The sequence below is a fragment of the Ammospiza caudacuta genome, chromosome 11 (genome assembly GCF_027887145.1).
Source record: "Ammospiza caudacuta isolate bAmmCau1 chromosome 11, bAmmCau1.pri, whole genome shotgun sequence".
Classification (NCBI taxonomy): Eukaryota; Metazoa; Chordata; class Aves; order Passeriformes; family Passerellidae; genus Ammospiza; species Ammospiza caudacuta.
This window is the reverse complement of record NC_080603.1, coordinates 11678896-11688835: the sequence shown is the minus strand read 5'-3', so window position 1 is coordinate 11688835 and position 9940 is coordinate 11678896. Positions and strand designations below refer to the sequence as shown.

The following is a 9940-nucleotide window of genomic DNA, read 5'->3' as shown; positions in this document are numbered from 1 at the left end:
AGATTCTGTCGCAGGCCGTGCTGCAGAAAATTTAGTTCCTTGGCCAAATCATTTTAGTGAATGGTTCATATAAAACCAAGGACAATTAATCTGGTTACCATTATGGGAAAACAGATGCAGAACAATTAATATTTTAAATGCAACTTGGGCACCTGCACTGAGCACTTGTACTTTCAGTGCTTGCAGGTTTGCTGTTTCCCCCCAGAACTCTCTCCTTTGTCCATCCCACCCCCCTAGCTAAGGACATCTAACAAGTACGACTCTAGTTATCCTCTACAGCCCTAGCACCGAGTTGTTTTATACATTGTCCTCTCCAGCAACACGTACAACCACATGCTTTTGTACAGAGGCCACATCTAGGCAGGTCAGAGAAATAAAATGGTGGCGGCGGGGGTGAACAGTAGAATAGAACATAGAAAATAGGTAATAAAACAGTATAACAGTAACATTATATAGTAAAATTCTCCATAAATTTTTGAATTTATATATATATATTTATATATTTAAACAGTGTATTAGTTTGGGTGTTTTCAATATATTGGTGAAATATTTACATTTTGATATCTTCTGGATCCAAAAAAATCCTGGATGAATATGTATGCCTTAATCCAGTCAGAAACTTAAATCTCTCTCTTGATTGACAGGTGAGCACTGTACTGGTGTGTTTTTTTCCTAGGAAGTCCACCACCTGCAGATAAGTCTTAGATTAGAGCCTTTGCCTTTTAAAGAAAGCAGGCTACCTGTGCTTGGTGCCACACAGCAGAGAGGGCATCCTCCACAGGCCTGTCAAATTGCAGTGTCCCAGAAAACAGTTTGCTGTTTGGAATAAGGAGGAGGGCTGTATTTCTTGGTCCCAGCATTCTTTTTCCAACTCGGCAAGATAGGCATGCTGTCCTGTTTGCAGAGTCCTTTCTCCGATTTCTGTCGAGCTTTGATTTCTTTGCAGAGGCAACGCTTTTTTTCAATCATGTCCAGCATCGTATGGTCCCCTTGCAACCACTGCATGCACGTCACCTATTGGGGGAGGTGGATGGAGAAAGAAAAAAAAAAGAGGGAAAAAACATAACTGTCTTGGTCATAGATTAAATATGCTTTTTCTTTGCAAAGTTAGCTTACTCTTATTCGAAACAGTCTAATTTTATGAATAAAAATCTCTATGCCAACAACAGAAACAGAGCTAGTCTTTACTTCTAAATACTTCTTTAAGAAAAGAAAGGGTAATAGAAGATCACAGTTTTAACTTCTCCAGAGCACTAAAATCTAAGATAAATGGTTTTGGCAATCTAACACTGGTTGGATTTTAAATGGTACAATAGATCTTAAAAAGGCACATGGATCTTAACAGCATCCTTAAGTTGTGGAAATAAAAAATTCTACACACTGAAACCCACGTTTTATATTGCTTTCCAAATCCAATCTGTCACATTAAAAGCAGGGTGTTAACATTTCTGAGTATCAAGCTAAATATAACTGTTAAATTTTGTTAAAATGATTTAATGAACTCCCTGCAAATTATATGGATTAACCTATCCTACTCTGTGATATTTCATTAACTGGAAGGCACAAGAGTTAAGAAACTCCGTGTTTTCATGCATGTGGAATACTGGAGAATGTGATCCTGATCCAAAAGGGAAGGTTAGCATATGTTTAGCTGTAAGTGCGTGTCACAGCCCCTCTGAAGCTGAGAATGTGACTTTATTTGAGTTCAGTGGGGAGTTCACAATTGAAAATGTGTCTTCAGAGGCTTTAGACTGGAACAGAAATCACTAATAGTAAATTTCTCTGAAAGGGCTCATTGGTTTTGGACATCACTGTATACCTGCAGCTCAGAAAACTTCCTCTGGACACTTACTTTGCCAATGTGAAGTGATGTCTTGAATGTCCCCACATTTTTTACCCAAGAGTTAAGGATTTGTGTGTAAGTAAATGCACACGGTACCTTCACAGGGGCTGTCCAGGTACATCTGTGCTTTTGACATGAAAATGAACATCTACAGCAATACTTTGGGAGAATTTGAGGTTCATGAAGGAATTGTATCTTTATTATTATGGTATTTTAATACATTTAATAATGTATATGCCTTTCATTCACAAGTCTTAGAATGCCAAGCACGGGCATACACCAAGACTCTAGAACTGGGGCCTGGTTTGCCTAAAATCCCCTATAGAATCCCTTATAGATCCAACTTCCTTGGATCTCAGTAGTTTTTGTGTTTAGCTTGAAGCCTATTTAGCCTTTATTGATAATAGATTAAGGAAAGGTTCAGATTCATAGCAGAAAACAAAGCAAAAGGAATAAATTTAGGAAAGCCTACCAGAAAAATGATAAAAAATTATGTACTCAAACAGAAAAATTATTAGAATACAGAAAAACCAATATTTTTTATTAAAAAAAAAGGGCAAAAGAGGCTAAAATACTTTTATCACAAAACTACTCTTACCTTATACACTAGATATTACTGTGAGAAAAACAAGTTTAAGCCATAATACGGATTTTGTCCTTGAATGTTCTTCTGAATTTTGAATTACACCGGTAACTTATCTGCAATGTGTCCTCCTGAGTGGCTGAGCCATTTTTTTCAGGAATTCTGCTGTGCCTGCTCTTTTAATTGGATACTTATCTTTCATTTCAGGCATGATCCAATGTTTACTGTGGTGCAGGTGGGCATGAGGCACAGCATCTGCCATGGCCGAGACTTTCTCTCTTTGAGTGCCCAGGCTTGGTCCAAAGCTCCCTGTCCAAACTGGAGATGCTCCCCTCCCACCCCTTGGCTCCTCTCCACAGATCTTTGGAGAGGCTCTGCCTGGCTCAGATTTGTGCCACTCTGCTCACCAGCGGTGGGTCAGTACTTACACAGCAGTGTCTTCAGCTTGGCTGGGTCCTCCTCCGTGGGGAAGGACAGGGACACAGTCTGCACACAATTCATTACACAAATATTCACCAGCACAGCGGCTTCTGCGCCAAGCTTGACGACACCAGCACTTGAGCACGGATTTCCTCTTGTGGGCACTGGGAAATACCTTCTCTTTTACAGCCCATCACGTCACAGGCAGAGCGTGTGCCAGTGCCAACCCGCAGCACGCGTGTGCTCCAGCCACCAAGTGTCACCAAGCAGCGCCCGTGAGAGCCCGTGACAGTGTCACAGCCGCGCCACCCTGCTCCCCGCCGTGCACACACAGTGCCGTGCCAACACGGTGCCTCCTGGACTGATCTCCTGCACTCCAGGAGGCACTCGAGGGGACACAAGCAGCACTTTGACATGCTGAGCTCTAAAATGCCAGTTGCAGCTTCCCAAAGATAGAAATGGAGTTGTAGAAAGTATCAGTTACACAGACACTCTACCACTCCCTGCAAAACAGCACCTAAAATATACCCAAGAGTAGGCAGCTCCAAAATCCTTTTTTCATACTGGCCATTGTATTTTCCTATGGTTTGTGAATCATTTACTGTGAAGAATTTGAATTTTCCCACTTTCCCAGATGCAGATTTTCAAGTCTGCTTGGGATTTTTTAAATGTTATTTTTGTTTGATGGCTAAGTCCTTCCTGTCAGCATCTTAGGTATACTCTCCACTGGGCACAATCCTCCCCTGGAACTGCACTGAATAATGGTGTGTTCAGGGAGAACATGTAGAACTGGGATGGGCAAAGTCATTTGCTAAAATATACCTAGTTAACACATACCATGGTGAAAGCCCTGAGGGAGGGGGGAAACCTTTATATTAAAATAAGCCTAAATACTAAATTTTTTTTTTATAGTTTTGCCCAGTTGTTTAGTTTATAAGTGCAACAAAATAAAAAATATTAGGAACAAAGTTTCACGGCCACTGGAAGCTGCAGGACAGACCTGAGAGGAAATCCCCACTGCGAATCAACAAACTACAGAAATGACAGTAACCATGTTGATATGAAGGCCCAGAGTGTTAAGTAAATTTTCAGTGTTTCCTTGACAAATAACAGGCACTGAAGCTCACAGGCCAGAACTCAACCCAGCTGTTAATCACAGTAAAAACCCGCGATGACTTCAGTAGGGCTACTAAGGTGTTTAAAGCCAATGTGTTTAACACTGGAGTCTTAGGCCTAATCCTCCCAGTGACTGAAATGATGGCACTCACACTTAGTTCTAGCACTAATTTTTCTGACCTCCTCCCTCCTTCTGGCTTTAGCCTGCTCCTCTGGCCATGCACCAGGCTGTTAATATCCCCGCTACATCATAACACGGCATTTGTTTAGTGTGAGAGGCACAAAAAATAATGATGTTACAACCTGATTTATGGAAAAAGTAGAGCATTCAAAACATTTTACAGCTATACAGCTCTCCTGGGAAAGATCCCAGCGTGCTTGAGGAATGGTGCACATACTGCAGCCTGTCAGAGCTTGGCTGCACATGTGGATGTACACAGACAGGCACAAAATGCATCAGCACTGGAGGTAACAGCCAGCAAGACAGAGCACAGGAGAGGAAAACTTGGTTCTGACCAAAGAGTCTTGGCCCAAAGCCTGTTCTTACTGAAGTGGGAAGAAAGAGCTAGAAACAAAAGTTAGGATTGCAAGAAGGGACCTCCTGGAGATTCCAGGATGTGAATCAGGTACTACATCCCATAATATCCTTTGGATTACAAAATGTGCTGATTGCACATCAATTTTTAATTTGATGGAATTTTTACTCATTAGATTATTCAAGGTATAGGACACCTTTCATAGTTTTTTTTCTTTTTTTTTTTTTAAATCAGAGCAAGTGAAGAAAAACACCAGGCAAAGGCCCAGAAGTTTGGACATTCACCAGGAAGGTGTTGAAGGTAGGCTCATCTCCTTGCTCCTAAGCAGGCAGTAAAAGCTGTGTGATGACTGGATGTGTAGGAAGCATACAGGAATATAGGGTGGTTGGATAAATTCTCTCACCTGAATTTGACTGAGTGCAAGAGTAAACCAGGATGTCTGACAAGTTCTTGGTAAACACACTCACCCTTAGATTAGTCATCAGTCTCTAGTTTTCCTTCAAAAATCTTCTTCAAAGCAAATCCTTGTACCAAACTTGAACAGCAACAACAAAAAGTAAGAAACTCCTTCCACTATACAAAGCTGAGCTTTTCCATACAGTTTTAATTACCAACTTCGCCATCTTTAGGAGAAACCAGTCTAAAGTTGCCTTACCTTACTTGTACTATTTTCTCTCAATTTTCTGCTATTTTTTATTCCCAAAACATTGGAAGTAAATGCTATTAAGGTCTTTTATGTACTCTTGTGTTGGTAGTGCCATGGAACAAGGAGTAATAAACCCATCTTCAACTAAGATAAAACAACTTTACATATCCTCAAAACAATGCAAAATTAAAATCCTTCAAAGTAAAAAAAAGATCCCTTCTGGTGGGTGTTTTAATGCTTTATGAAGGTCAAAGAAACAAGCTAGACAAAGAAGTTCTCTTCTCTGCAAAGTGAAAATGGTACATTTTTGTGTGTGCCTACATTAACAGTGGGCCTGATCTTGTATCTCATCAGTTTGAAATTTCATATTATTCCAGAAAGATAATTAGCAGTCCCAATGCTTTCCAAATACAAGTATTGCTTAAATTAGATTGCCCTGAGCTAGACCACAGAGCTGTCTTGGAGCAGAGGTTTGATGGGCAGAACGTGTCCAGTTCAATCGCTCTCAGAGACCAGGATTAGACGCCAAGGTCAGTACATGTCATAGCTCTCTGCCACATCAGAATTCACCGGGAAAAGCACATAATCCCAGGGAAAACAGAACAGGCTTTGGGGAACAGACAGTGACTCACACTGCCAGGAAGCCCCTGGTGTCACGGAGGACTATTTCTGTTTTCTATTGCCCAGCCCTGGGGACCCCCACCCCTTACTGCTGGACACTGCTGGCCCTCACTGTGTCATGACACACTGCACCAGCACTTCCACTAAAGGGCTCAAAACATGGGTGTTTGCAGCAAGAAAGAAAAATGTAAATGAACATGGTTCTTTCTTCGTAACCAAGCAGGATAGTTTGGTTGGGCAGAAAGAGTCATAGTTATAAATAGAAAAAGAATAAATATTATCCAATGATACAATTAAGCAGCTACTGATGGACACAACTTTACACACAGGTTAGCTGTGTTCACCAGCTGTAGAAAACATCTTGTATTTTTTGTGATGAATATCCACACTATGAGATCAGACTCTTGGGCTCTTCAGGAGCTGGACTATTGCTATAAAGGGGACTGGGCAAAGTGCATAAGGACAGACCCCAAGCAGGGCTGTGCAAGTTCCTGAGCACATGAAAAGGGCACTGAAAAAAGACATTGTGATACCTGTAAGTTACATACAAACCAAATGATCCCATGTACCATAGCCTTTCCAAATGAAAAACATGATGGCTGTGAAAAGAAAAATCCATGAGCAGAACTAAAAGTATAGAGTGAAAGATCCTCAGCACCAGGCCTGGAACTCCCTTAGCTGTGAAAAATTTTCTTATTCATGTGTTACATAAATAGCTACATAAATACATGGATGGATAATGCTCTCTCTTAGTAAAAAGACATTTTGTGCTACACAAGTCCCACACATATCCCCCTTGTCTCGAGCCAAGCCCTAGGTAACCTTAGCACTGAGCACTGGACAGGCAGGAGACAAGAGGAGAGCAAGTGCCAGGAGCAACTCTGTTGCTCCAAAGTCAGGCCACTGGGGTGAGGTGTGGTAGGAGGATAAAGCCATGCTAATTCCCAGTGCTAAGAGGTGATTCAGGAATCCTGCCATTGAAGGTGATTATAATTTTTCATGAGCGCCCGTGAAAATATGTGCTGCTAAAAATGCCACGTGGGAGAAGAAGTACCTGAAATATTGTACACAGGTCTGTTAGTAGTCACTAAGTTTGAAATTGTTGACAATTTTCATTAATTTTAAAGGAATCCTTTCAAATATTAGACGTGACCACATGATCATGCTCTGGACACATCTGTGAGCAGGGTGTTATTTTATAGTGTATGAACTTTTAATGACCTAAAAAAATTTCTTCCACTATAGTTTACATGAGGGCTTTAGACAACAGCATATACCCTTCAGCTGTTTCTCCTCATGACATCCTGCCTGGTAAATTCTTTGCTTGCCTTGTTTTAATGCCGTTGGCTTATTTGATGTGAAATCAGAGGCTCTGGGCAATAAGAGAGCCCCATGATTCTGTTGGGTTTTCATAATTTTTTCCCAGTTTTTCCCAGTGTAGGTTCCCAGTAATTGTGCTGAAATTCAATAGGTTATGGGCCTCAGGAAGATGCTGTTTGCCTCTGGCCCTTGTGAGCATCTCCCTCACAAGGAGGGATGAGAAGAGGGGCTGACTCTTGAAGAATGGGGGAAAACTGCATTACACATCATGGCTGTTGTATAAAAATATCCTTTTCTTTGTTAGAACTGCATAAAATAGATAAAATAAAAGCCCAATAGCTGAAGTGAGGCTATAGCAAAGTGATCTTAAGCTAACACAAAATACAATTAAATAAAAAAAAGGAAGCAGGAGGAGTCTCCTGGATCTATAAGCAAAGTGGTCTCTAACAGTGCAATCTGTGTGCAGTGCTACACATCATTCAGCAGAGCCAAGCATGCTGGTTTGTTCTGGCAGGCTGCAGAAAGTGAAGAAGAAAGGCTTTCTGAAAGCCACTTACCATCCTCTGGGAGGAAAAGGTACTCCCTCCCTCATGCCTGTTCTCAGACAGGAGTTTCCAAACTCTGTTTCCCACTGAACTCTTGACGGCACTTGCTCTGGTGCAGATGGCTCCCAGCCCTCTGGCCGGGAAGGCAATTCCTCTGGGAAGGTGTGAAATCCCACTCCTAGAAGGCAGTCCTGTGCCCCGGGGCAAGCGCTGGAGGGCTATGTTAGGCAGCAACAGTGACTTCGCTATCTGATACTCGGCTTGACGTGCAGGTCCTCTTAGCACATGTTCACAAAAGGGGAGTTGTCCAAAGCAGGAAGGAGTTCAGCCAGAATCAGGTTTCAGAAAATCTGAGCAGAGAGATCCTCACCCATTTGAAGCCAACAGGAATTTACTGTCTGACCTCATGGGTCCAAGAATTTGACTATAGTTTGCTTAAACAGACAGTAAAAATAACCTCAATAAAAACCATTTTTAAATACTTCAGAAGAGCACTAGGAAAATTATGTAGGACAAGATTTCCTTTGCTAACTGTGAGCTATAACCATTGCATTGCTGTTGAATGTTACTTCCAATGCCTGCAAAAGTCCATAAGTCAGCATGGAACTACAGGCTAAATTTGCAGTCACTCCTCTCTCTTTGAGAGAGGCATTCTGGAGGAATATTGCCATGAAAGACAGCATAATTTGGCCTAGGATAGTTACTTGTTCATACAGCTCTGTCCTGCTAACTCATTCTCCTGTTACTGTCAAATTCAAAACAACAGTTGATTATTAGTACAAAGGTGATTAAAAGTACCAGTCTGTTCAGGAGCACACAGGATGTGCAAGGTGGGCCGTGAAAGCAGACACTCTCATGCAGCTTGGAGTGCCTGGGAAGGCTCCCTGGGGACAGTGGGCACCAGAACTGCAAACTCCTCCCTAGGAGTGCCTCAAGTGCTTTCTAGAACCTTTCCTCTGATGCCAGCAGCCACATTAGAAGGATCCTGTGCATTTATGCAGTCGCATCACAAGTGTGCACACAAGGTGTTAAGCATTACACAATCTGCTCTTTCTAACCTTCCACAAATTCTTCTTTTCAAGGGACACAGGACCAATCTCTATTTTCCCTCTAAGAACATGGGAAAGAATTTCCCCATCACACTAATTTTTATTTCAACAAAATGTGTAGGAGTGAACACTTTGTAATCTTACCCTGTATATATTTAACATTAAAAGCATTCACTGGCACCTGCTATTTCAACCTATGAAACAGCATAAGCAACACATTTTAGGGCTCTTATAACATTTGTATTGCTGTGTTTAAGGTTTTGATTTACATTATTCTGAATATCTAAACTCCTGGAAATATGATTTATTTCAAATGATACTACTACAGGAAAAAAATGAAAACAAGTCCCTGCAAAAACTGTAAAACTAGAGTCCCTGGAAGAACTGCACTATCACTCAATGTAATTACATGATGCAGTACTGTAAAAAAACTCTGGGCACCTTTTTCAAACTTACAAATCACTAAAAAGACTTGACTACATTGTGTTGCGCTCTATAGCCTGACTAATCCACCACTTCAAAATGACTGACAAGATTATTTGGAATTCCAGGAACTCCCAAAGATTCAAGATTATGAGCAATTAATACTGATCCTAAAATTAAATTAACAAACTATTAGTAAATCTTCAGCACCTCTGGTTCCAGACCTCCAGTTTCATGATTCATTGCTTTCAATTACTAAATGTCACAGTTACTTTACTCAGAACCAGCCCTGCACATACTCCTATCCCTCAAGTTTTCCAGTAGCCCTTAGATTATTGCTGAGGCTAATAATAAAGCAAATTTTGGGTGACAAATTCACTGTTCTGCTTTCCATTTTCATACTGGCAGTCAGTCTAGCTACAGATCTTTCTGACCCTGCATTATTATCTCATTTGGAAAAATAATCTTTTCATCTAAGTTATTTTTTTAACACCAAACAACTGCCCAAAATGTACTGCTTGATCACACTCTGTAAATGCTTTCAAAAGAAGAGCCTGTAAATTAATGATATTGGGGATACTGTGAAAAGTAATTTCATGCATCTCAGTGGATCATCACAAAGTGCATTCCTATTGAGATCACTCATTAAAAATCAAAACTTCATCTATGCCTTTGCTAAGGAATAAATGCAGAACTCAAGCAACCCACCATTACACTTCCTGTTAATCACTGTAAAATAGAAAGGAAAATACAATATGGTATTAGGTCAGTCACAGGAGGGACAAAGGACACTTTGCTAGAGTTCAGTGATACAGAGATCTCCTGTGTACTGCATTTT

The 9940-nt window shown here is 40.9% G+C and overlaps 1 protein-coding gene across 1 annotated transcript in view; it reads right to left on the bottom strand.

The window, feature by feature from the left end:
• Positions 1-592: 592 nt before the first annotated feature.
• NYAP2 (neuronal tyrosine-phosphorylated phosphoinositide-3-kinase adaptor 2) overlaps positions 593-9940 on the bottom strand; it is a 132215-nt gene continuing 122867 nt past the window's right edge. The window contains exon 8 of the mRNA XM_058812272.1: positions 593-1014. Within this exon, the coding sequence (XP_058668255.1) occupies positions 787-1014 (228 nt within the window). The 3' untranslated portion in view covers positions 593-786. The remainder of the gene's footprint in view (positions 1015-9940) is intronic.